The 28000-nt window shown below is 49.6% G+C and overlaps 1 protein-coding gene across 1 annotated transcript in view; it reads right to left on the minus strand.

Annotated features, from left to right (window-relative positions):
• Positions 1–5626: 5626 nt before the first annotated feature.
• si:ch73-173p19.1 overlaps positions 5627–28000 on the minus strand; it is a 36410-nt gene continuing 14036 nt past the window's right edge. The window contains exons 4-8 of the mRNA XM_038808522.1: positions 19731–20295; positions 15827–15967; positions 12065–12161; positions 9679–9890; positions 5627–6176 (exon numbers count right to left, since the gene is read on the minus strand). Coding sequence (XP_038664450.1) covers positions 5758–6176; positions 9679–9890; positions 12065–12161; positions 15827–15967; positions 19731–20295 — 1434 coding nt within the window. The 3' untranslated portion in view covers positions 5627–5757. The remainder of the gene's footprint in view (positions 6177–9678; positions 9891–12064; positions 12162–15826; positions 15968–19730; positions 20296–28000) is intronic.

Genomic DNA, 28000 nt, shown 5'->3' on the forward strand with positions numbered 1-28000 from the left:
AGGATGAGTGCCGCACTGTCAGAGGGACAGTACTGAGGGAGTGCCGCACTGTCAGAGGGTCAGTACTGAGGGAGTGCCGCACTGTCAGAGAGTCAGTACTGAGGGAGTGCTGCACTGTCAGAGGGTCAGTACTGAGAGAGTGCTGTACTGTCAGAGGGTCAGTACTGAGGGAGTGCCGCACTGTCAGAGGGTCAGTACTGAGGGAGCGCCCACTGTCAGAGAGTCAGTACTGAGGGAGTGCTGCACTGTCAGAGGGTCAGTACTGAGGGAGTGCCGCACTGTCAGAGGGTCAGTACTGAGGGAGCGCCCACTGTCAGAGAGTCAGTACTGAGGGAGTGCTGCACTGTCAGAGGGTCAGTACTGAGGGAGTGCCGCACTGTCAGAGGGTCAGTACTGAGGGAGTGCTGCACTGTCAGAGGGTCAGTACTGAGGGAGTGCTGCACTGTCAGAGGGTCAGTACTGAGGAGTGCTGCACTGTCAGAGGGTCAGTACTGAGGGAGTGCTGCACTGTCAGAGGGTCAGTACTGAGGGAGTGCTGCACTGTCAGAGGGTCAGTACTGAGGGAGCGCCGCACTGTCAGAGAGTCAGTACTAAGGGAGCGCCGCACTGTCAGAGGGTCAGTACTGAGGGAGTGCTGCACTGTCAGAGGGTCAGTACTGAGGGAGCGCCGCACTGTCAGAGAGTCAGTACTAAGGGAGCGCCGCACTGTCAGAGGGTCAGTACTGAGGGAGCACTGCACTGTCAGAGGGTCAGTACTGAGGGAGCGCTGCACTGTCAGAGGGTCAGTACTGAGGGAGTGCCGCACTGTCAGAGGGTCAGTACTGAGGGAGTGCTGCACTGTCAGAGGGTCAGTACTGAGGGAGTGCTGCACTGTCAGAGGGTCAGTACTGAGGGAGTGCTGCACTGTCAGAGGGTCAGTACTGAGGAAATGCTGCACTGTCAGAGGGTCAGTACTAAGGGAATGCTGCACTATCAGAGGGTCAGTACTGAGGGAGTGCTGCACTGTCAGAGGGTCAGTACTGAGGGAATGCCGCACTGTCAGAGGGTCAGTACTGAGGGAGTGCCACACTGTCAGAGGGTCAGTACTGAGGGAGCGCCGCACTGTCAGAGGGTCAGTACTGAGGGAGTGCTGCACTGTCAGAGGGTCAGTACTGAGGGAGTGCTGCACTGTCAGAGGGTCAGTACTGAGGAGTGCTGCACTGTCAGAGGGTCAGTACTGAGGGAGTGCTGCACTGTCAGAGGGTCAGTACTGAGGGAGTGCTGCACTGTCAGAGGGTCAGTACTGAGGGAGCGCCGCACTGTCAGAGAGTCAGTACTAAGGGAGCGCCGCACTGTCAGAGGGTCAGTACTGAGGGAGTGCTGCACTGTCAGAGGGTCAGTACTGAGGGAGCGCCGCACTGTCAGAGAGTCAGTACTAAGGGAGCGCCGCACTGTCAGAGGGTCAGTACTGAGGGAGCACTGCACTGTCAGAGGGTCAGTACTGAGGGAGCGCTGCACTGTCAGAGGGTCAGTACTGAGGGAGTGCCGCACTGTCAGAGGGTCAGTACTGAGGGAGTGCTGCACTGTCAGAGGGTCAGTACTGAGGGAGTGCTGCACTGTCAGAGGGTCAGTACTGAGGGAGTGCTGCACTGTCAGAGGGTCAGTACTGAGGGAATGCTGCACTGTCAGAGGGTCAGTACTGAGGGAATGCTGCACTATCAGAGGGTCAGTACTGAGGGAGTGCTGCACTGTCAGAGGGTCAGTACTGAGGGAATGCCGCACTGTCAGAGGGTCAGTACTGAGGGAGTGCCACACTGTCAGAGGGTCAGTACTGAGGGAGCGCCGCACTGTCAGAGGGTCAGTACTGAGGGAGTGCTGCACTGTCAGAGGGTCAGTACTGAGGGAGTGCTGCACTGTCAGAGGGTCAGTACTGAGGGAGTGCTGCACTGTCAGAGGGTCAGTACTGAGGAGGTGCTGCACTGTCAGAGGGTCAGTACTGAGGGAGTGCCGCACTGTCAGAGGGTCAGTACTGAGGGAGTGCTGCACTGTCAGAGGGTCAGTACTGAGGGAGTGCTGCACTGTCAGAGGGTCAGTACTGAGGGAGTCCCTCACAGTCAGAGGGTCAGTACTGAGGGAGTGCTGCACTGTCAGAGGGTCAGTACTGAGGGAGTCCCTCACTGTCAGAGGGTCAGTACTGAGGGAGTGCTGCACTGTCAGAGGGTCAGTACTGAGGGAGTGCCGCACTGTCAGAGGGTCAGTACTGAGGGAGTGCCGCACTGTCAGAGCGTCAGTACTGAGAGAGTGCTGCACTGTCAGAGGGTCAGTACTGAGGGAGTGCTGCACTGTCAGAGGGTCAGTACTGAGGGAGTGCCGCACTGTCAGAGGGTCAGTACTGAGGGAGTGCCGCACTGTCAGAGGGTCAGTACTGAGGGAGTGCCGCACTGTCAGAGGGTCAGTACTGAGGGAGTGCCGCACTGTCAGAGGGTCAGTACTGAGGGAGTGCTGCACTGTCAGAGGGTCAGTACTGAGAGAGTGCTGCACTGTCAGAGGGTCAGTACTGAGGGAGTGCTGCACTGTCAGAGGGTCAGTACTGAGGGAGTGCCGCACTGTCAGAGGGTCCGTACTGAGGGAGTGCCGCACTGTCAGAGGGTCAGTACTGAGGGAGTGCCGCACTGTCAGAGGGTCAGTACTGAGGGAATGCTGCACTGTCAGAGGGTCAGTACTGAGGGAGTGCTGCACTGTCAGAGGGTCAGTACTGAGGGAGTGCCGCACTGTCAGAGGGTCGGTACTGAGGGAGTGCCGCACTGTCAGAGGGTCAGTACTGAGGGAGTGCTGCACTGTCAGAGGGTCAGTACTGAGGGAGTGCTGCACTGTCAGAGGGTCAGTACTGAGGGAGTGCGACACTGTCAGAGGGTCAGTACTGAGGGAGTGCGACACTGTCAGAGGGCAGCATGGTAGCACAGTGGTTAGCACAATTGCGTCACAGCTCCAGGGTCCCAGGATCGATTCCCGGCTTGGGTCACTGTCTGGGCAGATGTGCAGGTTGGGTGGATTGGCCATGCTAGACTGCCCTTAGTGTCCAAAATTGCCCTTAGTGTTGGGTGGGGTTACTGGGTTATGGGGATAGGGTGGAGGTGTTGACCTTGGGTAGCGTGCTCTTTCCAGGAGCCGGTGCAGACTCGATGGGCTGAATGGCCTCCTTCTGCACTGTAAATTCGTATCAGCATCCCCAAACAGGCTCCGGAATGTGGCGACTAGGGGCATTTCACAGTAACTTCATTTGAAGCCTACTTGTGACAATAAGCGATTTTCATTTTCATTTCAAATTCTATGATTCTATGAGGGAGAGCTGCATTGTTGATTCTGTCACTAAAACAGAATATTGAACCAAGGATCTCTCAGGGGCTGTAAATGGTTCCATGTTGGTTTTGGAATTCTCCCTCCATCTTGCCCAGTATTTATCTCTCAATGAACATCACTGAAAACAGGTCATTTTCGCACTGCTGTTTGTTGGTGAATGCTGTGCACAAACTGGCTGGAGAAATGCCCGTCTGCCTCTCTTCCTCCTTTCCCAGAGTAGTGTTCTGAGTCCTGACCCCAGGGGAATCCCACCATGTACCTAACCACCAGGTATGGGTGAGTGCCCCCAATGCATCCACTGTAGACCAGTGTCAAAGCTGACAGTGCTGTTAAAACATTGTGAGGAGTAACTAGGAGATTTTGTGCACCGAAATCCCAGAAGGTGTATCTGACGTAGTCATTTAGACTTCCGCAAGGCTTCTGATAAGGTCCCACATGAGAGACTGGTAGCGAAGGTAAGAGCCCGTGGGGCCCCAGGAAATTTGGCAAATTGGATGCAGAATTGGCCGAGCGGCAGGAAGCTGAGGGTGATGGCCGAGGGGCGTTTCTCTGACTGGAAGCCTGTGCCCAGTGGGGGTCCCGCAGGGGTCAGTGTTGGGCCCTGGCTGTTTGTGGTTTATATCAATGAATTAAATATGAATGTAGGAGCGTTGATCAGTAAGTTCGTGGATGATACGAAAATTGGTGGATTGGCAAATAGTGAGGAGGATAGTTTTCGATTACAGGAGGATATAGACGGGCTGGTCAGATGGGCTGATCAGTGGCCAATGGAATTCAATCCGGGTAAGTGTGAGGTGATGAACTTGGGCAGGACAACAAGACAAGGGAATACATGATAAACGGCAGGACCCTGGGAAGCCCCGAGGATCAGAGGGACCTTGGTCAGCATGTACACCCATCCCTGAAGGGAGCAGAGCTGGAGTATACAGTGGGTAAGAAGGCCGATGGTCTTACCTTTATTAGCCGAGGCAGAGAGTTTAAGAGCAGGGAGGTTATGCTGGAACTGAATAAAACGTTGGTTAGGCCACAGCTAGAGTATTGTGTGCAGTGAAAGGGAAAATGCTGGAAAATCTCAGCAAGTCGGGCAGCATCTGTAGGGAGAGAAAAGAGCCAACGTTTCGAGTCCGATGACTCTTTGTCAAAGCTTTTATCCAGTATTGAGTGCAGTTCTGGAATCCACATTATAGGAGGAATGTGATAGCCACTGGAAAGGGTGCAGAGGAGATTTACCAGGATGGTGCCTGGGCTGGAGAGTGTTAGTTATGGAGAGAGATTGGATAGACTGGGGTTGTTTTCCTGGGAGCAGAGGAGACTGAAGGGGGGGTGGGGGGGACACACAATTAAGATGTTTAAAATTATGAGGGGCATAGACAGAGTGAATAGGAAGAAACTTTTCCCCTTGGTGGAGGGATCAATGAGCAGGGGTGTAGATTTACGGTAAGGGGCAGGAGGTTTAGAGGGGAAGCGAGGAAAGCCTTTTTACCCAGAGGGTGGTGGGAGTCTGGAACTCGCTGCCTGAAAGGGGGATGGAGGCAGAGACCCTCATAACATCTCAGAAGTATTTAGATGTGAACTTGCAATCCCAGGGCAGACAAGGCTGTGGGCCAAATGCTGGAAGATGGGGGTTAGAATAGTTGGGTGGTGGTTTTGACTGGCGCAGATCGGATGGGCCGAAGGGCCTTTTCTGTGCTGTTGGCCTCCATGACTATAACTGCAGGGTGATCATTTGAGTTCAGTTGAACAAAATCTGGGAGTTAAAAGCTGGGATGAGATGCAGAGACTGTGGAACTGGTGGATTGTCGGGAAAACACAACTTCTTCTCAAATCTCCTTTCTAAATTCATTCAGAGGATGCAAGTGCTCCTGAAAAGGCTGGCATACATTGACCTTCTGAGCAGCCCGCTTCAATAGAACAATTTCTGAGAACAGTTAAGAGTGACCACATTGCTGTGGGTCTGGAGTCACATTTAGGGCAGCACGGTAGCACAGTGGTTAGCACAATTGCTTCACAGCTCCAGGGTCCCAGGTTCGATTCCTGGCTGGGTCACTGTCTGTGCGGAGTCTGCACATCCTCCCCATGTGTGTGTCGGTTTCCTCCGGGTGCTCCGTTTCCTCCCACAGTCCAAAGATGTGCAGGTTAGGTGGATTGGCCGTGCTAAATTGCCCTTAGTGTCGGGTGGGGTTACTGGGTTATGGGGACAGGGTGGAGATGTGGGCTTGGGTAGGGTGCTCTTTCCAAGAGCCGGTGCAGACTTGATGGGCCGAACGGCCTCCTTCTGCACTGTGAATTCTATGATCAACGTGTAGGCCAGACAGGGCTCCTTCCCTAAAGGGCATTACTGAACCGGATGGTCACTCAATGTTGTAATAGACATCATTACGGAGGCTGGCTTTCATTAATTAATTTAATTTAAATCCCCTAGCTGCCAGGGTGGAATTTGAACGCAGGTTCCTGGGGTATCTGTCTCCAGAGCTTTAGGCCTGGCCTCACTTTTCCAATAACATTAGCACCAAATCCAATGAAATTTGTATCGATCGGGTAAGAGGAAACAGAGGCAGACTGTTGGAGGTGCGAATGGAGATATCTATCTGTACCTGTGATGAGGGAGCAGGATGTGAGGCTGAGGTGTTTGAGGGACTGGAACGCTCGGAGCTGTCGGAGGAGCTCGTTGGTGGCATAGGGGTAGCAATTGAGGACGAGTTTCTGAATCTGACATCCGAAGAAGAGTTCCAAGGATTTGGGCCTGAGCAGACGTTCGTGGATCATGTGCCGGAGAAGATGCTCAGCGAGTTCAGGGGTCAGACAGGCCAGGCTCCGGCTGTACTGCATACTGGGAGCTACACAAACAAGATATCAGAGTGATTCACACAGCAGCACGGTAACAAATCAATCAAACACAAAGCAAATTTGCGCAGAACAAGAGATCAAAGACTGTCCTTTCACACGCTGAAACAGTGGAGAGAGATCTTTACTCTATAGCTAATCCCATGCTGTGCCTGTCCTGGGAGTGTTTGATGGGGATAGTGTAGAGGGAGCTTTACTCTGTATCTAACCCCGTGCTGTACCTGTCCTGGGAGTGTTTGATGGGGACAGTGTAGAGGGAGCTTTACTCTGTATCTAACCCCGTGCTGTACCTGTCCTGGGAGTGTTTGATGGGGACAGTGTAGAGGGAGCTTTACTCTGTATCTGACCCCATGCTGTACCTTTCCTGGGAGTGTTTGATGGGGACAGTGTAGAGGGAGCTTTACTCTGTATCTGACCCCATGCTGTACCTGTCCTGGGAGTGTTTGATGGGGACAGTGTGGAGGGAGCTTTACTCTGTATCTAACCCCGTGCTGTACCTGTCCTGGGAGTGTTTGATGGGGACAGTGTAGAGGGAGCTCTACTCTGTATCTGACCCCATGCTGTACCTGTCCTGGGAGTGTTTGATGGGGACAGTGTAGAGGGAGCTTTACGCTGTATCTGACCCCATGCTGTACCTGTCCTGGGAGTGTTTGATGGGGACAGTGTGGAGGGAGCTTTACTCTGTATCTAACCCCGTGCTGTACCTGTCCTGGGAGTGTTTGATGGGGACAGTGTAGAGGGAGCTTTACTCTGTATCTAACCCCATGCTGTATCTATCCTGGGAGTGTTTGATGGGAACAGTGTAGAGGGAGCTTTACTCTGTATCTAACCCCGTGCTGTACCTGTCCTGGGAGTGTTTGATGGGGACACTGTAGAGGGAGCTTTACTCTGTATCTAACCCCGTGCTGTACCTGTCCTGGGAATGTTAGATGGGGACAGTGTAGAGGGAGCTTTACTCTCTATCTAACCCCGTGCTGTACCTGTCCTGGGAGTGTTTGATGGAGACAGTGTAGAGGGAGCTTTACTCTGTATCTAACCCTGTGCTGTACCTGTCCTGGGAGTGTTTGATGGGGCCACTGTATAGAAAATCAGATAGCATAAAAGGTGTCCATTTGGCCCAATCCGGCTCTTTGAAAGTTCTGTCCAATTAGCGATTTTCATTTCATTTCTCTGCTCTTGCCCGATCGTCTTGGAAACTACTTTCCTTCATGTCTTTATCCAACACCCTATTGAAAGTTCCTATTCTGCTAGTCCTAGTCCAAAAGGTTTATTTGGAATCACTAGCTATCAGAGCGCTGCTCCTTCACCAGATACCGGTAGGGGAGTTCCCGGCGAGGCGGAGAATCCCGTGTTCGTGAAGAATACGAGTTCCAATCCTCTGGCGCCCGTTGGCGGTGCGATCGAGGTTTGTGCCCCGTGCCAGTGGGAAGCCCATTTGCATTCACTTAGTGGGTCGGGCATCGTATTCTCTGGGTCCGGGAGCACAGCAGTTAGCACAGTTGCTTCACAGATCCAGGGTTCCAGGTTTGATTCCCGGCTTGCCCATAGAATCTTGTAGTGTAGAAAGTATACCCCATGCCCAGACCTTCAGTGGTTAGCACTGTTGCTTCACAGCGCCAGGGTCCCAGGTTTGATTCCCGGCTTGCCTCACTGTCTGTGCCGAGTCTGCACGTTCTCCCCGTGTCTGCGTGGGTTTCCTCCGGGTGCTCCGGTTTCCTCCCACAAGCCCGAAAGACGTGCTGTTCGGTGAATTGGACATTCTGAATTCTCCCTCAGCGTACCAGAATAGGCGCCGGAGTGTGGCGACTAGGGGCTTTTCACAGTAACAGTTAATGTAAGCCTACTTCTGACAATAAAAATTATTATAATTATTCTCTGGCCCTCTGGGCAGGAATAACATGGGTGAGGATTATAACAGGTACGGACAAACGTGGCCCTGAAGTGATGGACCTCATGGTGGGCCAAGGGGGTAACTCCTTAAGGCAGTCCATCTGAGGCGCGTGCCCCCCCCCCCCACCCCCCACCCCAACTGCACAATGCAAAACCTGTCCATCACCACAATGTTTATAAACATCAACCACTTCAAAGAAAGTTACGTGCTTTCCAATCAGCCCCCTTCACGTTTTTGAAGTGGCCAGCTGGAAATTGACAACACTTAAACTCTCTTTGAAGTGGTTGATGTTTCTAAACATAATGATTGGAGCACTTTAGTATTACACAATCGTGAAGGAAGATGAATGAAGTAAGGCTGACAAACTGCAGCAGTGTACGTGGAAGTTGTCAATCACAGCCCAGTAAGGTTTGCAGCTCAAGGATCGGAGGGGCTTAAACACAGCTGCCTGCCCAGAAATTGACACATGATATTTCCTCTGTCTGAGCATGCAGGCGTATTGCCCAGAGTGTTACAACAGTCATTATTTCACTGCCTCTGCCTGGGCTGTTCTCTAACTCGCGTAGGGGTCTCTTTCCTAGGGGGCTTCCTGACAGGGATCTCTTTATTCAGGGGGTCTCGTCACCTCCATTCTTTAGGGGAAGAGTGGGGGGGGTTAGAGACCTAGAAAATACAGGGGTGAGGGGCTGAATTGCAATGTGGTGGTGACGGCGGCCATGGGATCTCATTATCACCTTGTCCGCTCAAAATGGCGCCCGATAGCGGGATTCCCTCGGGAATCCCTCACAATCCTCGCCATGCGGAAATCAGTTGCAATTCAGCGTCAGCGGGAGAATCGTCTCCCAAATGGAGAATCTCGTCCAGCATCTGTGGAGACAGGAGGGATATCAGGCTTCGAGTCTGTCATCTCCAGGTGTCTGTCCTTGGCCAGCTGCAATGTTCCAGTGAAGCCCAGTGAAAACTGGAGGAACAACACCTCATCTTCCGATGAGGCACGTTACAGCCTTCCGGACTTAACATTGAGTTCAACAACTTCAGGCTGTGAACTCTCTCCTCCACCTTCATCCCGTTTTTCTATCTATTTTCCTCCATCGATCCGTTTATCGCTCACCGTCGTGGCCCCTCCCCTCACCCAACCCCATTAGGAGTTGTTCCCTGTTCTAAGTTGTCCTTTGCCACACTGCTGACCTCTGTTCTGCCATTCACACTTTCTAACCTCTAAATGAGCTGTCAGCTCCCTTTTTAACCTCGATTACCCCCATTTACATTCCGTTTGTCTTTCTGCCCACGACATCTTTGTCAAACTCCACCTATCGATGACTCTCTATCCAGCCCGACTACCCCACCCACACACACACACCCCCCCACAACAGCAAAAAGCTCATCCTAATTCCAGTTTTCTCGATCTTTGACAAAGAGTCACCCAGACTCGAAACGTTAACCAGCCCTGCTCAGATTGGCAACTATTTTCTGTTTCTGTTTCAGATTCCAGCATCCGCAGTCATTTTGCTTTGATCTATTGCTATGCTGTAACTCCGACATCTCCACCTTGCAATACCACTTTTCCTGGATCAGTAATACATTCGGACAATTCCTGCACTCACCGGTCATCAGCGCTACCGCCCCGCCGGTTGCCATCTTGAAGAGCGAAGGCACCAAGGTGGCCCGACACGGCTTCTTCTGCAAGGATGGCGTGATGTGGCTGGCCTGCGAATCGGCTGCTCGGCTCAGCCGTTCCATGGCAGCCTGGGCTGCTGCCGTTGGAAGGTCCTGCTGCCTGGGGCCATCCTGGTTGGCTGCCTCCTCTCTGGCTTCCCTGTGGAACAAAGGTAATTGAGGTCAGTAAGTCTCAGGGTGGTTATCGCTGAGCCTGCTCCCAGGAACAGGATGGGGTGCACTCGTCACACAACCCAGCCAAATTGAGGGGAGCGGAAAGGCTGGTTAAATTTATATCGAGTCGTTCCAACTGGCAGCAAAACTTGTGAAAACATCCATGTGGAATTTCAGACATCCACGTCACCTCTGCTGAGAATGGGACATTTTAAATTTGGGCTGCTAATGTCACATCAAACACTCCCAGGACAGGTACAGCACGGGGTTAGATACAGAGTAAAGCTCCCTCTACACTGTCCCCATCAAACACTCCCAGGACAGATACAGCACGGGGTTAGATACAGAGTAAAGCTCCCTCTACACTGTCCCCATCAAACACTCCCAGGACAGGTACAGCACGGGGCTAGATACAGAGTAAAGCTCCCTCTACACTGTCGCCATCAAACACTCCCAGGACAGGTACAGCACGGGGTTAGATACAGAGTAAAGCTCCCTCTACACTGTCCCCATCAAACACTCCCAGGACAGGTACAGCACGGAGTTAGATACAGAGTAAAGCTCCCTCTACACTGTCCCCATCAAACACTCCCAGGACAGGTACAGCACGGGGTTAGATACAGAGTAAAGCTCCCTTTACACTTTCCCCATCAAACACTCCCAGGGCAGGTACAGCACGGGGTTCGATACAGAGTAAAGCTCCCACTGCACTGTCCCCATCAAACACTCCCAGGACAGGTACAGCACGGGGTTAGATACAGAGTAAAGCTCCCTCTACACTGTCCCCATCAAACACTCCCAGGACAGGTACAGCACGGGGTTAGATACAGAGTAAAGCTCTCTCTATACTGTCCCCATCAAACACTCCCAGGACAGGTACAGCACGGGGTTAGATACAGAGTAAAGCTCCCTCTACACTGTCCCCATCAAACACTCCCAGGACAGGTACAGCACGCGGTTAGATACAGAGTAAAGCTCCCTTGACACTTTCCCCATCAAACACTCCCAGGACAGGTACGGGACAGGGTTAGATACAGAGTAAAGCCCCCTCCATACTGTCCCCATCAAACACTCCCAGGACAGGTACAGCATGGGTTAGATACAGAGTAAAGCTCCCTCTACACTGTCCCCATCAAACACTCCCAGGACAGGTACAGCACGGGGTTAGATACAGAGTAAAGCTCCCTCTACACTATCCCCATCAAACACTCCCAGGACAGGTACAGCACGGGGTTAGATACAGAGTAAAGCTCCCTTGACACTGTCCCCATCAAACACTCCCAGGACAGGTACAGCACGGGGTTAGATACAGAGTAAAGCTCCCTTGACACTTTCCCCATCAACACTCCCAGGACAGGTACAGCACGGGGTTAGATACAGAGTAAAGCTCCCTCTACACTGTCCCCATCAAACACTCCCAGACAGGTACAACACGGGGTTAGATACAGAGTAAAGCTCCCTCTACACTATCCCCATCAAACACTCCCAGGACAGGTACAGCACGGGGTTAGATACAGAGTAAAGCTCCCTCTACACTGTCCCCATCAAACACTCCCAGGACAGGTACGGGACGGGGTTAGATACAGGGTAAAGCTCCCTTGACACTGTCCCCATCAAACACTCCCAGGACAGGTACTGCACGGGGTTAGATACAGGGTAAAGCTCCCTTGACACTGTCCCCATCAAACACTCCCAGGACAGGTACTGCACGGGGTTAGATACAGAGTAAAGCTCCCTCTACACTGTCCCCATCAAACACTCCCAGGACAGGTACGGGACGGGGTTAGATACAGAGTAAAGCTCCCTCTACACTGTCCCCATCAAACACTCCCAGGACAGGTACAGCTCGGGGTTAGATACAGAGTAAAGCTCCCTCTACACTGTCCCCATCAAACACTCCCAGGACAGGTACAGCACGGGGTTAGATAGAGGGTAAAGCTCCCTTGACACTTTCCCATGCCGTAAATGTTCATGGACCACGGAAGTGAAGAGTAAGTGGTTGGTTGCCGGTAGTGTCCATGTTAACTATTAGTCTCGTGCACACTGATGGGTGTCGGGCTCTTTACTCTGCTCGAGATAATGTTGCTGCATTAATGGTGCTGTATAACCACAAGTTGAGTTCATTGAAGAGGAACCCACTGATTGGCTGTTTGCACCCACCTGAGTCGGTTGCCCTGATTGGGCCACTGGTAACGGGGTTCAAACCCACTTCTGATTCGATTTCCATTTTGGCGAAAAATCACTTCCGGGTCAAAGTCTAGGAAACAAGTTCAAAACATTTTAGTTCTGGTCTCGTCAGATGACACTTCGACTTCTACCCACCTATTTAGTCCCTATTTTATAAAAACAGGAATAGAGGCACTGGAGAACATAAGGTCATAAGAACTAGGAGCAGGAGTCGGCCTTTTGGCCTCTTGAGCCCGCTCTGCAATTTCATTTTTTAAAAAAATTTAGAATACCCAATTTTTTTTGCCAATTATGGGGCAATTTAGCGTGGCCAATCCACCTGGGTGTGCAGGCCCAAAGGTCCCTAAAAGTGGCAACACAGGTGGCCTACGGTGATTAATGCAGCATATGGCATGCTTGCCTTCATCAGCCGGGGCATTGGGTACAGGAGTACAGGGTACAGGGAATCATGTTGCAGCTGTATAAAACCTTGGTTAGGCCGCATTTGGAGAAATGCGTGTATTTCTGGTCACCACATTATCAGAAGAATGTGGAAGCTTTGGAGAAAGTGCAAAGAAGGTTCACCAGGATGTTGCCTGGTCTCGAGGCTGTTGGTTATGAGGAGAGATTGAATGAACTAGGATTGTTTCCACTGGAAAGACGGAGGCTGAGGGGAGACCTGATAGAGGTCTACACAATTCTGAGAGGCATAGACAGGGTGGATAGTCAGAGGCTTTTTCCAAGGGTGGAAGTGTCAATTACACAGGGGTCACAGGTTGAAGGTGAGAGGGGAAAGTTTAAGGGAGATGTGCGGGGTAGGTTTTTCACAGAGAGTGGCGAGTGCCTGGAACGCGCTGCCAGAGGATGTGGTGGAAGCAGCCACATTAGCAACATTTAAGAGGCATGTGGATGGGTCCATGAATAGGGAGGAAATAGAGGGAGACGGATCGAGTGAGGGCAGTTTTTTTTAAAGTTAGGGCATCATGATTGGCACAGACTTGGAGGGCCGAAGGGCCTGTTCCTGTGCTGTACTTTCCTTTCTTCTTTGTGAGACTGCATCTCTACAAGGACTGTGCGTTGGTCACTCCTACCGATGGACAGATGCATCTGCAGCAGGCAGGTTGGTGAGGATGAGGTCAGGTATGTTTTTCCCTCTTGTTGGGTCCCTCACCACCTGCTGCAGTCCCAGTCTAGCAGCTATTGTCCTTTAGCACCCGGCCAGCTCGGTCTGTGGTGATGGACATTGAAGTCCCCCACCCAGAGTACATTCTGTGCCCTTGCCACCCTCAGTGCTTCCTCCAAGTGGTGTTCAACATGGAGGAGTACTGATTGATCAGCTGAGGGGGGGGGGGGGGGGGGGGGGGGGGATGTGTGGTAACCCGCAGATTGTTTTGTCAGTGTTTGACCTGATACCAGGAGAATTCATGGGGTCCAGAGCCAATGTTGAGGACTCTTTCCTGACTGTATACCACTGTGCCGCCCACTGCTTCTGCTGGGTCTGACCTGCCAGTGGAATAGGACATACCCAGGAATGGTGGTAATGGTATCTCGGGCATAGTCACACTCTCAGAATCGTACCTTACAGACTATGTCAAATTGTTGCTCGAGTAGTCTCTCCCAACTTTGGCACAAGCCCCCTGATGTTAGTGAGGAGAAATGTACAGGGCTGCCAGGTCGTTTCCGATGCCTAGATCAAGGCTGAGTCGTCCGTACGGTTTCATTCTGTTTAGACTTGTTTGGAACAACTGAGTGGCTTGCCAGGCCTTTCCAGGTGTAATTAAGAGTCAGCAACATTGCCATGGATCACGAGGATATCAGCGACACAGCCTTATGACAACTGGCAATAGTTTCATGGTCACCACTACTCAGACCAGCTTTCAATTCCAGATTTGTTCATTGAATTTAATCCCACCAGCTGCTCTGGAGCGATTTGAGAGCAGAGAGATGCCACAGCCTGGGCCTCGGGAATACTCGTGCAGTGACGTCACCACTGTACCCCTTCCTTCATAAAGTAAAAGACATTGAGCGATGGGAGGAGATGTTAGGGTCAATGGACAAAAAGCTTCTTCAGAAGGTTATGTTTAAGGAGTGTTTGAAAGGAGAGGAGTGAGCCGAAGGGTGGCAGGGGGAGAATTCCAGAGCCTGGGGCCTGGACAACTGCAGGCACAGCCAGCAGTGCTGAACAATTAAAATGGGGAATGGCTGAGAGGCCAGAATTAAATGAGCTTACTATCCTTGCTTTTTCTCTCATCGAGGTTTGGTTGTATCACGGGGATGTGTCTGGGCTGGTCACCCAGAGAATGTCAGCGTGAATCCCACCAAGGCAAGTGTGAGAATCTGTTTAAGTTTAAAATGAAGGAGCTGTCAGATTGTCACAAAGCCATCAGATTGTTGCAAAAACCCAACCGGTTCAGTAATTTAGGGAAGGCAAGCTGCCACCCTTTCCTGGTCTAGATCCGTTTGTCACTCCAGTCCCACACCATCCTGGTCGTCTCTGAGAAACTCCTCTGAAGAGGTCCAAGAAAGACTCTCGATTGCATCACAGCAGGGGGCAACACGGTAGCATGGTGGTTAGCATAAATGCTTCACAGCTCCAGGGTCCTAGGTTCGATTCCCGGCTGGGTCACTGTCTGTGCGGAGTCTGCACGTCCTCCCCGTGTCTGCGTGGGTTTCCTCCGGGTGCTCCGGTTTCCTCCCACAGTCCAAAGATGTGCGGGTTAGGTGGATTGGCCGTGATAAATTGCCCGTACTATCCTAAAAAGGTAAGGTTAAGGGGGGGGGGGGGGGGGGGGGGGGGGGGGGGGGGGGGGGGGGGGGGGGGGGGGGGGGGGGGGGGGGGGGTTGTTGGGTTACGGGTATAGGGTGGATACGTGGGTTTGGGTAGGGTGATCATTGCTCGGCACAACATCGAGGGCCGAAGGGCCTGTTCTGTGCTGTACTGTTCTATGTTCTAGCAGTGGCCAAAGAGGCCTCACCATCAACTTCACAGTACAACTAGGAATGGGCAACAAATGGCTTTGCCAGCTACTCCCTCAAATTAACTCAATTCATTTAGTTCTGAACAAAATCCAGACGCTCTCACAAGCCAACGTTTATGTGGCTAAGGATCTAACTTTCTGTCTCTCTTCATCCCCAAATGTGCTGTCACTCTTTCCCTCCATTACTTGTATCCACCTCCTACTTGTCCATTCTGACCAATCAGCCAGGACTTTTGGATCAACTTTCCCCATCTCAGGGCAGCAGGGTGGTGCAGTGTTTAGCACTACTGCCCCACGGAGCCGAGGACCAGGCAGCACGGTGGTGCAGTGTTTAGCACTACTGCCCCACGTCGCCGAGGACCAGGCAGCAGGGTGGTGCAGTGTTTAGCACTACTGCCCCACGGAGCCGAGGACCAGGCAGCAGAGTGGTGCAGTGTTTAGCACTACTGCCCCACGGAGCTGAGGACCAGGCAGCACGGTGGTGCAGTGTTTAGCACTACTGTTGCACGGGGCGGACGAGCAGGCAGCAGGGTGGTGCAATGGTCAGCACTACTGCCTCAGGGCACTGAGAACCCAGGTTCAATCCCGGCCGCGGGTCACTGTCCGTGTGGAGTTTGCACATTCTCCCCGTGTCTACGTAGTTCTCACCCCCACAACCCAAAGGTGTTCAGGAGGTGGATTGGCCACGCTAAATTGCCCCTTAATGGGAACACAAATTGGATACTCTGAATTTCTATTAAAAAGATAAACTTTGCCCAACTCCTCCAGCTTCACGGACCTGCTGGGATGAGCTGATCCTCAGGAATGAGCTGATCCTCAGGGATGAGATTCACCACTTCTCCAACATTGCGATGGGGTTGGCCTTCGTTGCTGTTTGGTAACTCTCCCTGTTCAGCTGCCACCAGCTTCTGACCCCGGCCTGCGCACAAACACAATCACAACATCAGTACCGCAGGGGTGAGGGGGCTGCAGATGTTGGAAAGCGGAAATAAAAACAGAAAATTCTGGAAAAACGCAGCAAGTTAGACAACACCTCTGAAGAGAAAAATACAGTTAACGTCTTGGGACAGAATGACTTCTTCAAAGCTCAGACTTTTTTGAGCATTCTGTATTTTTATTACAGAGAGCTTTACTCTGTATCTAACCCGTGCTGTACCTGTCCTGGGAGAGTTTGATGGGGACAGTGTAGAGGGAGCTTTACTCTGTATCTAACCCCGTGCTGTACCTGTCCTGGGAGTGTTTGATGGGGACAGTATAGAGGGAGCTTTACTCTGTATCTAACCCCGTGCCGTACCTGTCCTGGGAGTGTTTGATGGGGACAGTGTATAGGGAGCTTTACTCTATCTAACCCTGTGCTGTACCTGCCCTGGGAGTGTTTGATGGGGACAGTGTAGAGGGAGCTTCACTTTGTATCTAACCCCGTGCTGTACCTGCCCTGGGAGTGTTTGATGGGGACAGTGTAGAGGGAGCTTTACTCTGTATCTAACCCCGTGCTGTACCTGTCCTGGGAGTGTTTGATGGGGACAGTGTAGAGGGAGCTTTACTCTGTATCTAACCCCGTAATGTACCTGTCCTGGGAGTATTTGATGGGGACGGTGTAGAGGGAGCTTTACTCTGTATCTAACCCCGTAATGTACCTGTCCTGGGAGTATTTGATGGGGACAGTGTAGAGGGAGCTTTACTCTGTGTCTAACCCCGTGCTGTACCTCTCCTGGAAGTGTTTGATGGGGACAGTGTAGAGGGAGCTTTACTCTGTATCTAACCCCGTGCTATACCTGTCCTGGGAGAGTTTGATGGGGACAGTGTAGAGGGAGCTTTACTCTGTATCTAACCCCGTGCTGTACCTGTCCTGGGAGTGTTTGATGGGGACAGTATAGAGGGAGCTTTACTCTGTATCTAACCCCGTGCCGTACCTGTCCTGGGAGTGTTTGATGGGGACAGTGTATAGGGAGCTTTACTCTATCTAACCCTGTGCTGTACCTGCCCTGGGAGTGTTTGATGGGGACAGTGTAGAGGGAGCTTCACTTTGTATCTAACCCCGTGCTGTACCTGCCCTGGGAGTGTTTGATGGGGACAGTGTAGAGGGAGCTTTACTCTGTATCTAACCCCGTGCTGTACCTGTCCTGGGAGTGTTTGATGGGGACAGTGTAGAGGGAGCTTTACTCTGTATCTAACCCCGTAATGTACCTGTCCTGGGAGTATTTGATGGGGACGGTGTAGAGGGAGCTTTACTCTGTATCTAACCCCGTAATGTACCTGTCCTGGGAGTATTTGATGGGGACGGTGCAGGGGGAGCTTTACTCTGTATCTAACCCCGTGCTGTACCTGTCCTGGGAGTGTTTGATGGGGAACGTATACAGGGAGCTTTACTCTGCATCTAACACCGTGCTGTACTTGTCCTGGGATTGATTGATGGGGACAGTGTAGAGGGAGCTTTACTCTGTATCTAACCCCGTGCTGTACCTGTCCTGGGAGTGTTTGATGGGGACAGTGTAGAGGGAGCTTTACTCTGTATCTAACCCCGTGCTGTACCTGTCCTGGGAGTGTATGATGGGGACAGTGTAGTGGGAGCTTTACTCTGTAACTAACCCCGTGCTGTACCTGTCCTGGGAGTGTTTGATGGGGACAGTGTAAAGGGAGCTTTACTCTGTATCTAACCCTGTGCTGTACCTGTCCTGAGAGTGTTTGATGGGGACAGTGTAGAGGGAGCTTTACTCTGTATCTAACCCCGTGCTGTACCTGTCCTGGGAGTGTTTGATGGGGACAGTGTAGAGGGAGCTTTACTCTGTATCTAACCCCATGCTGTACCTGTCCTGGGAGTGTATGATGGGGACAGTGTAGTGGGAGCTTTACTCTGTATCTAACCCCGTGCTGTACCTGTCCTGGGAGTGTTTGATGGGGACAGTGTAAAGGGAGCTTTACTCTGTATCTAACCCTGTGCTGTACCTGTCCTGAGAGTGTTTGATGGGGACAGTGTAGAGGGAGCTTTACTCTGTATCTAACCCCGTGCTGTACCTGCCCTGGGAGTGTTTGATGGGGACAGTGTAGAGGGAGCTTTACTCTGTATCTAACCCCGTGCTGTACCTGTCCTGGGAGTGTTTGATGGGGACAGTGTAGAGGGAGCTTTACTCTGTATCTAACCCCGTAATGTACCTGTCCTGGGAGTATTTGATGGGGACTGTGCAGGGGGAGCTTTACTCTGTATCTAACTCCGTGCTGTACCTGTTCTGGGAGTGTTTGATGGGGAAAGTATACAGGGAGCTTTACTCTGCATCTAACACCGTGCTGTACTTGTCCTGGGATTGATTGATGGGGACAGTGTAGAGGGAGCTTTACTCTGGATCTATCCCCGTGCTGTACCTGTCCTGGGTGTGATTGATGGGGACAATGTAGAGGGAACTTTACTCTGGATCTATCCCCGTGCTGTACCTGTCCTGGGAGTGTCTGATGGGGACAGTGTAGAGGGAGCTTTACTCTGCATCTAACACCGTGCTGTACTTGTCCTGGGATTGATTGATGGGGACAGTGTAGAGGGAGCTTTACTCTGGATCTATCCCCGTGCTGTACCTGTCCTGGGTGTGATTGATGGGGACAGTGTAGAGGGAGCTTTACTCTGTATCTAACCCCGTGCTGTACCTGTCCTGGGAGTGTTTGATGGGGACAGTGTAGAGGGAGCTTTACTCTGTATCTAACCCCGTGCTGTACCTGTCCTGGGTGTGATTGATGGGGACAGTGTAGAGGGAGCTTTACTCTGTATCTAACCCCGTGCTGTACCTGTCCTGGGAGTGTTTGATGGGGACAGTGTAGAGCAGGGGTGGGCAAACTACGGCCCGCGGGCCGCATGCGGCCCGCCAAAGGTATTTCTGCGGCCCACCAAGCCATTAAAAAAAAAAAAAAAAAAAATTTTTTTTTAAATTTTTTTTTTTTTTTTTTAAATTTTTTTTAAGGTTAATGGAGGCGGGCTGTTGGGTTACTTACTGGTATAGGGTGGATACATTGACTTGAGTAGGGTGATCATTGCTCGGCACAACGTCGAGGGCCGAAGGGCCTGTTCTGTGCTGTACTGTTCTATGTTCTATATGAGGCGCCCAGAATCATAACCGGGTGAAGTAATTATTTTACTTAATATACTATGCGGCCCTTTGTGAATTGTGAATTTTTGAATGTGGCCCTTGCACGGAAAAGTTTGCCCACCCCTGGTGTAGAGGGAGCTTTACTCTGTATCTAACCCGTGCTGTACCTGTCCTGGGAGTGTTTGATGGGGACAGTGTAGAGGGAGCTTTACTCTGTATCTAACCCCGTGCTGTACCTGTCCTGGGAGTGTTTGATAGGGACAGTGTACTGTAGAGGGAGCTTTACTCTGTATCTGTCCCCGTGCTGTACCTGTCCTGGGAGTGTTTGATGGGGACAGTGTAGAGGGAGCTTTACTCTGTATCTAACCCCGTGCTGTACCTGCCCTGGGAGTGTTTGATGGGGACAGTGTAGAGGGAGGTTTACACTGTTACTTATATCATCCTTGACACTGGTAATTGGCTGTGCTTCTTTGCATCAATCGTGTTATTTGCAGAATGTGCTGACACTGCGTCTGCTGTTGAAATGGGCTGAGGGACAGGCACCGATACCTTCCCCAAAACAGCTGTCAGAAAGGCATCATCAGATCCCAGAGCCTCAAAACTCTCTTACCCAGAAGTGCGATGACCTTGATGGATATTCCATTAGTGCCGGTATCCCGGCATTCCTGAGCTCCGGTATACCGGAATTCCTGAGCTCCGGCTGCTGCACACGTCCAGGCGTGGTTCGCCGTTCTTCCATCTTGTGAGCTGCCACCTCTCCTGTCGGCCTGTATCCCAGAGCTTCTCCTCGCCCCCAGGATCGCTGACCAGGCGACCGTGATCCTAAGAGATGTTCGGGTGGTGTGCTGGGCCGCACCAGCCTGTCATCATCGGCAGGGATTCCCGTGTTGGGAACGCTGGGGGCCGTCAGTGTGTAGGCACCTGGCGGGAGACTCTGTTGGGACTTGGCTCTCTGCTCCTCATCTCGTACGCAAAGCGTGGCGTTAGGGCTGAGTCCCAATACTTCCAATGTGCTGCCCAGGTCAGTATCACTGAAATGCCTCTTCGGGAAACCTTGGAGGAGAGCAATAACCTGAAGCTTGGGGCATTGTCGGGCAACATAGTCCTTCACACTCTGCAAGGTGTCGTCCTGTTGGAATCGCTCGCGGAGACAATCTCCCGACGGGAGCCTGATCTGAGGAAGGAAATGGGAAAGTGAGCAATGAAAATCAGAAGAAGGCTGGAGGGAGCAAAGATAGGTCAACACAGACAGACAATGGTCACCAACAAATCTCAGAGGGAGCAAGATGGTGAACTGAAATGGCAAACGACTGGAAGGTTGGGGTCATGCTTTTGAAACAAGCCAAGACATTCCAGAGTCTCTCCCTACAGATGCTGCCGGACCGGCTGAGATTTTCCAGCATTTTCTCTTTAGTTTCAGATTCCAGCATCCGCAGTAATTTGCTTTTATCCAGGCTATGCTGGGTCTCCTCAGTGCCGAGGGGAATGCATTGAGAGTAACAACAACAGTAGACTAAATTGTAAGTCCAAGTAAATTTCTGCTTCACCTGGAAGGAGCGTTTGGGGCCCTAAGCAGTGAGGTGGGCAGAGATACAAGAGCAAGTGTTACACCTGCACCAACTGCATGGGAAGGTGCCGTGGGAAGTGGAAATGAGTGAAATAAGCAAATCAAAGAGAGGGATGAAAAAAGATTCGCGAATAAAGTTAAAGAAAATCCAAAGATGTTTTCACAATATATTAATGGTTAGCTCAGGAAAATGTGGGACCAATCAGAGATGAAGAGGGGAACTTGTGTGTCGATGCAGAGTCTGACGGAAGGGTTTTAAATGAATATTTTGCCTCCGTGTTTACAAAGGAAATGGATAATGCAGATACAGTCTTCCAGGAGATATTGGATGGGATAATCATAAAGCGAGAGGAAGTACACAAAGGATTGAAACCCTTGCAAGTTGATAAGTCGCCAGGGCCAGGTGGATTGTTTCCGAGGCTACTTTAAGAGATCAGGGAGGAGATAGCAGATGCTTGGAGGATTATTTTCCAATCCTCACTGGACACAGGGAGGTACCGTAGGACTGGAGAAATGCAAACGTGGTTCCATTGTTTACAAAGGGATCGAAGGAAATGCCGAACAATTATAGGCCAGTTAGTCTTACGTCAGTGGTGGGCAAATTAGTAGAATCAATCCTGATAGGATTAACTGTCACATAGAACGGCTCGGACAGAGATAGTTAGCATAGATTTGTTAAAGGAAGGCGTTGCCTCACAAATTTGATTGAATTCTTTGAGGAAATGACAAGAAGGGTTGATGAGGTAGTGCAGTGGATGTGTTGTACATGGATTTTAGCAAAGAATTTGACAAAGTCCACATGGCAGATTGGTCAAGAAAGTGAAAGCCCATGGGATACAGGGCAATGCGGCAAACTGGATAAAAAGTTGGTTTAATAACAGGAAACAAAGGGGAATGGTCGATGGCTGCCCTTGCAATTGGAAAGTTGTTTCAACTGGTGTTCCACATGCCTCGGTGTTGGGATCTTACTGTTTGTGTTATATATTAACCATCTGGATGTGAACGTGGGGAGCATGATTGGGAAATTTGCAGACGACTCAAAGGTTGGCCGAGTGGTGGACAGTGCCGAAGATAGCTATAATCTCCAGAATGATATGGATGGATTGGTGGAATGGGCGGTAAAATTGCAGATGGAATTTAACACCGAGAAGTGTGAGGTCATGCAGTTAGGGAAGTCAAACAGTTGTAGGGAGTACACAATAAGTGGGAATATACTAAGAGGGGTAGATGAAGTGAGAGATCTTGGCGTACAGGTACACAGGTCGCTCAGGGCAGCAGTTCAAGTAGACAAGGTTGGAAAGTAAGCAAATGGAATGCTGTCCTTCATTGGCAGAGATATGGAATATAAAAGTAAGGATATAATGTTGGAATTGTATAAACACTGGTGAGGCCACAGCTGGAGTATTGTGTTCAGTTCTGGTCAGCACATTACAGGAAGGACGTTACTGCTCTGGAGAGAGAGCAGAGGAGGTTTATAAGAATGTTGCCAAGGCTGGAAAAGTGAGGCTACGGGGGGAGATTGGAGAGGTTGGGGTTATTTTCCTTGGAGCAAAGAAAGCTGAGGGGTGACTTGATTGAGGTGCACAAAATTATGAGGGGAAGAGGTAGAGTGGACAGGACAAAATTATTTCCCCTGGTGGATAATTCTAGAACCAGGGGACAGAGATTCAAGATAAATGGCAGAATGTGTGGAGCGGACATGAGGAATAACCTTTTTACACAGAGGGTAGTGGGAGTCTGGAATTCGCTGCCCGAGTTGGTGGTGAAGGCAGAGACCCTAAACGGTCCCTGGATCTGCATCTTAAGTGCTGTAAGATACAGGGCTATGGACCGGGAGCAGGTGGGATTAGAAAGGGCACCTCGGTGTCCTTGGGCTGGCATGGACAAGATGGGCCGAATGGCCTCCTTCTGTGCTGTAACGTTTCTATGATTCTATAGGTGTTGATACTGATATAGTGGACCAGGAATGCCCTGGAATTAACGGTCACTCCATAATGCCGACAGGAGATGATGTGTGGAAGTTGTGTTTGGTAATGGCATCATGCTGGGGTTGGTGGAAATGGCAGGAGGATCCTTCGAGTGCGAGGCTGGTGTGAGGATAAGGCGAGGAACCGTACCGTGATTGTGGAAGGGGTGAGGGCAGAAGTGCAGGAGGCAGGTCAGACACAGCGGACGGCCCTGTCAATCACCGAGCAGGGCGGAACCCTCAGCTGAGGAAACAGGAAGATGTGCCGGATGTGACATTGTGGAAGGTAGCATCAGTAGAATAAATGTGACGGAAAAACTGGGAGAATGGGACAGAGTCCTTACAGGAAGCAGAGTGTGCGAAGGGCTAGTCGGTGTAGCTGAGAGAGTCAGGGGTTTGTGATGAATATTGATGACGAGTCTATTACCGGAAATGGAGACAGAGAGGTCAAGGAAGGGAAGGGACATGTCGGAGATGTCCATGTGAGGGTGAGAGAGGGGTGGAAATTGGAAGCAATAAATATTGCCAGGGCCTAACGAGAAGATGAAGTAGCACCAATGCCATCATCTGTGTAACGGAGGAAGATTATGGGATGGGGCCTGAGTACGATTGAAACCAGCGATCTTCCAGATAGTCCACAAAAGATAGGCTTAACTAGGGCCCATGTGGGTATTCATAGCCACCTTTTCTTTGGAGGGTGTAAGATGAGTTAAAGGAGAAATTGTTAATTTTTCAAAACATTTGTTGGTGAGATGTGGGCATTGTCGTCCATCCCTAATTGCCCTTGAACTGAGAGACTTGCTCGGCCATTTCAGAGGGGGGAAAATTAAGAGTCACCCACATTGCTGTGGGTCTGGAGTCACATGTAGGCCAGACCGGGTAAGGACGGCACATTGCCTTCCCTGAAGGACATTAGTGAACCAGATAGTTTTTACATCAACATCAATCGGCAATGGTTTCATGGTCATCATTAGATTTCTAATTCCAGATACTTATTGGATTCAATTTCCAACATCTGCCATGGTGGGATTTGAACCCAGGATCCCAGAGCATTACCCTGGGTCCCTGAATTACTAGTCCAGCGGCAATACCATGAGGCCACCATCTCCCCAAGTTCAGCCAGGCAGAGGAGGGTGATGGCGGATGGGGGTTGTACAGGCCCCGGCTCAAAGAAGTAGCAGCGAACCCTCTGATCATCAGAGTGAGGGAAGGAAGTGTAGATGGAGTGGATGCCCATCGTCAAGAGGCAGTGGTTAGGGCCAGGAAACGAGATATAACGTCAGGTGTCACAACAGGCACCCATGTTAGACATTTAGCTGCTGTTGTATAAAGAGTCAAAAGTTCTGCTCCTTTTCACCAACACCTTTATTTCACTCTGCACAAAAGTCTAACATCACATCACCTGACAAAGGCCACCTGAAGCCTCTTTACACATCACTGTCAATTATTGGATACTTAACATAAATGAGACAACTAATTACAATGTCTCTTAACCCATTACTTAACAGTCTCCCCTTGCTTGGAGAAAAAACATTATTAGGCGAAAACAAAATTACAAGAAACTCAAAAACACACACGCAATTTCCCCCCTTCTTTTTTTTTCATTTTTGGAAAAAAAAGTCGCAGAAACAGGCACCCTTCATTCACACAATATTCAAAAGTTTCTGTGAGCTAGCCCCTCTTTTTGTAAAACAGTCTGACAATTGTCGACCCATTTAATTTTTGCTATTACCCCTCTATCCAACATCTGCTTCAAACTTGCGATGTCTATCCTTAACCTTTTTTCATTGACACTTTTTGTAGAGTGCACATTTTCCCACAGGGGTTTATTGTCAATAAGGCCATATCCACCGCCTCTACAAGGCTTAACGTCTCAGCAGCCAAAGTGCTTTTGACCACTCTCCTTATTTTCTTTGTTTCCCACACAAGAGGGCAACATTTACCATTATTCACCAAAAGGAAAATTATAAAACCTCCTGCGCTTGAAACCCCATCACATAAATTTGCATAGGACGCATCACTATAAACTATAGTTTCAAATGCCTAAGGTCACCTAAAACTGGGAACCTCAAAACACACACCTGCATTTTTAGTTTGACGAATGCTTTATTTGATCTTATTATGTCTTCCACTTTGGGATCATTCATTTTTGTACTCAACTCTAAGATATCAAAACTCACGTCCGGTATAGTCTGTCGACCTAACCAATTCAGTTGCCTAATTAAACGTCGCAGTTGCTCTTTTTCCATCTTTGAAACCATTGTGTCTTTTTGTGAAACCCGGGCACAACTAATTGCTATTGGGCTGATGCTCTCCAAATAAGATTGCTGACGTAAAGTTGCCCCTAACTTAGTCTGTCCGATTTCCAGTCCAATATATTTAAATGCACCGGAAGCCTGCCTTCCAACCCTGAATCCTTTCCTCAAACCAGAGATTACAATAGCTTCAAAATCACTAGTCCCACCCCACAAAAAATCATCGACATGCATCATAAAGATGCCAGAAAGATTTCCTTTATAGTGCCAGTAAAACATTGCCGGATATGCTTTCAACTGGCAACAGCCTAACTTTAACAAAACTGACCTTACCGAAAAGTACCAGACTCTAGAATGCATCATTCAATCCATATACATATTTGTTCAACTTCCAGAGTACTCCTTCTGTGTTAGCTGCCTCTTTAGGAGGACAGAGAAAAATGTCTCTCTGGAGCTGATGCCCCTGCAAGAAGGCAGCTTTTATATCTATAGATTTGCATTCCCATGCCTTTGTGGCTAACAGAGCCAAGTAGATCTTTAAAATAACCATTCCTGTCGTCGGTGAATCTCCCCTTAAATCCTGATCTTCTAAGTTTTCTTCAAATCCCTTTGCCACAAGTCTGGCCTTGCTTTATAAGTTCCATCCAGAAGAACCTTTTCTGTACAAATCCATCTGTGGGATAGAGCTTTTTGTCCCCTATCCGGTACTTCCGTGTATACCCCAAATTCACTCAGTTCTTGCTGTTTGACATCTTTGATAACTTTTTCATCTAATTTATTGGGCTTCTACTCGTATTAGTACTTGTAGTCTTACTCATGTTCCGAGACCTTGATAAACTACTTCCCCTCTTCCGCCTGGTATCTCATTCTGTACTGCTACTGCTTGATCTTTCCCTTCTGTTGTGGGATGTCCTTTCAATAGTTCTCTACCTTTTCCTGCGGACCTGTTCACTATCCGATGTACTATCTGAACTGGCACTGTGTTTCTGTGCCCTCCATTTTAGAATTCTTTTAACCAATCCATTGTCTTGACTCCCTCCTCTGAATGCTGTACATTCAACCAATGTTTATACGTTCTAGTGGCCTTCCCTGCTCTACCAATAACAGTTGCATCCTTCCATTGACTAGACACTTCAGACAAATATGTCACTTTTGTACCAACTTTTGGAAGTTGTCCTTTCGGAAAAATGGCCTGTTCTAATTCATCAGAAGTGTTGTCTTCCTCTACAGAAACCCTGTCTATATCAGTTAACTGGTCCTCATAGTTCTGTAACACATGTGTACCAGATGACCCTGGTTCCTCGTCATGTCCGTCTGCTCTGTCTAAATTTGAAAATTTGTAATCGGTACCCATTATCCTTGATGAATGTACCCTAAAAGTTTGATTGCCATGGTTGCAAAATAACTGTTTTGCCATCTATGCCCATGATCTTCCCTGGGCCTTTCCATTCATTAGAATTGTCTCTTACAGTATACAATGTCTCCTTGCTGAAAGACGGTATTTGATGGCCATATATTATGCCTTAAAGCTCTGCGAATTCTTTCAGAGACTTCTGCTTCCAAAAAGGCTTTTCTACCGCTATGTAATGCATTTAAATGCATTTTCTGCAAAGGCAGAACTAATTGTAGTCCCTTCCCAAGCTGGAGGCTGATCGTCCAAAATGGACGGAATTTTAGGATTTCTACCAAACACTAATTGATAAGAACTATAGCCACCAACCATCTGCAATGAATTCTTTGCATGTACTGCCTATGCTAAAGCTGAATTTAACCTGCAATCCAGTCTATCTGCCAAAATTTTCCGGAGCATGTCATCGATTACAGCATGGTTTCTTTCACAGACACCATTACTAAATGGGCTTTCCGTAGCCATATTCATAACTGTGATATTCTAGTTTTCACACATATCCCTAAACTCATCATTGGCAAATTCTCCCCCATTGTCCGTAAGGAATTTTGCCGGTGGGCCCATTCCTGTGCCTATCCATTTTTCCATGATTTGATCCAGAATTACTCTCTTTTCTTTACTTTGTACAATCGTTGATTGACTAAATCTGGTTGCTAAATCGACAAAATGCAAAATAAATATATTATTGGCTTTATCCCAGATCTTATTTAGATCCCAGTCCATGGCCACAATGTTGTTAAAATCCCAGGCCAAAGGTAGGGTTACTATCGGTCATGCTGGTGTCCTTCTGTACTTCCTACAAACCACACCGATCAGTAACCTGTTCTATCAGTTTAGTATAGTCACCATCCCTTACCCCTGCATCCTTTAAGAAATGTTTCAGCCTCCGAGGAGGCGGATGTGCAAATTGCCTCTGCAGTTTTACTACAACAAGCTTTTTATCAGCTAAAGTCCCATTTTCAACTGCTATTAACACATCCTTAACAACTCTACTTGAAATATTATTTCAAGCTTTGACAAAGTCATCGGATTCGAAACATTCGCTCTTTTCTCTCCCTACAGATGCTGCCAGACCTGCTGAGATTTTCCAACATTTTCTCTTTCGTTTGAAATATTATTTGTCAATAATGGAATACAATAGTGTCCCAACTGTGTAAATTAAGTCCACCGTCTTTCCAAAAACTGTTGCCTTATCCTGTTCCATATCATCCCCAAACCTGAAACTTGTGGAACTTTCAAATCCCTTAACCTTGTTACGATTTTCAGCACTCAAGGAGTCCAGGTAACATTTTACCCAGTCAATCCCACACACAGTAGATGTGCACCCACTGTCCAATACAGCACAGTTGAAGGATTCTGCAACCAACACCCTCATTACCGGCGTAAAACTGCTTGTTAATACGACAATGCCTTCTTTCTGGTCACTATCTTTTTCCTCTTCTGACTCTTCTGTGTCGTGTGTCACTTCAAACACTCTATTATAACGTGTTGGGCAGTTGAAAGCATAATGGTATTGAGAGTCACATCGAAAGCATCGATTTATCATGGACCGGGCATTTCTGGGGTTCATCCTCCTATTGTAGATTCTAACTGGGTTTCTGTCTTCCTACTTTCCGGGTCCAATCTCCTTCTATAGTCTTGGAACCTGTTTGTAGCCATGTGATTTTGCCATCCTGTTAGTAG

This window comes from Scyliorhinus canicula, chromosome 10 (assembly GCF_902713615.1).
Source record: "Scyliorhinus canicula chromosome 10, sScyCan1.1, whole genome shotgun sequence".
Classification (NCBI taxonomy): domain Eukaryota; kingdom Metazoa; phylum Chordata; class Chondrichthyes; order Carcharhiniformes; family Scyliorhinidae; genus Scyliorhinus; species Scyliorhinus canicula.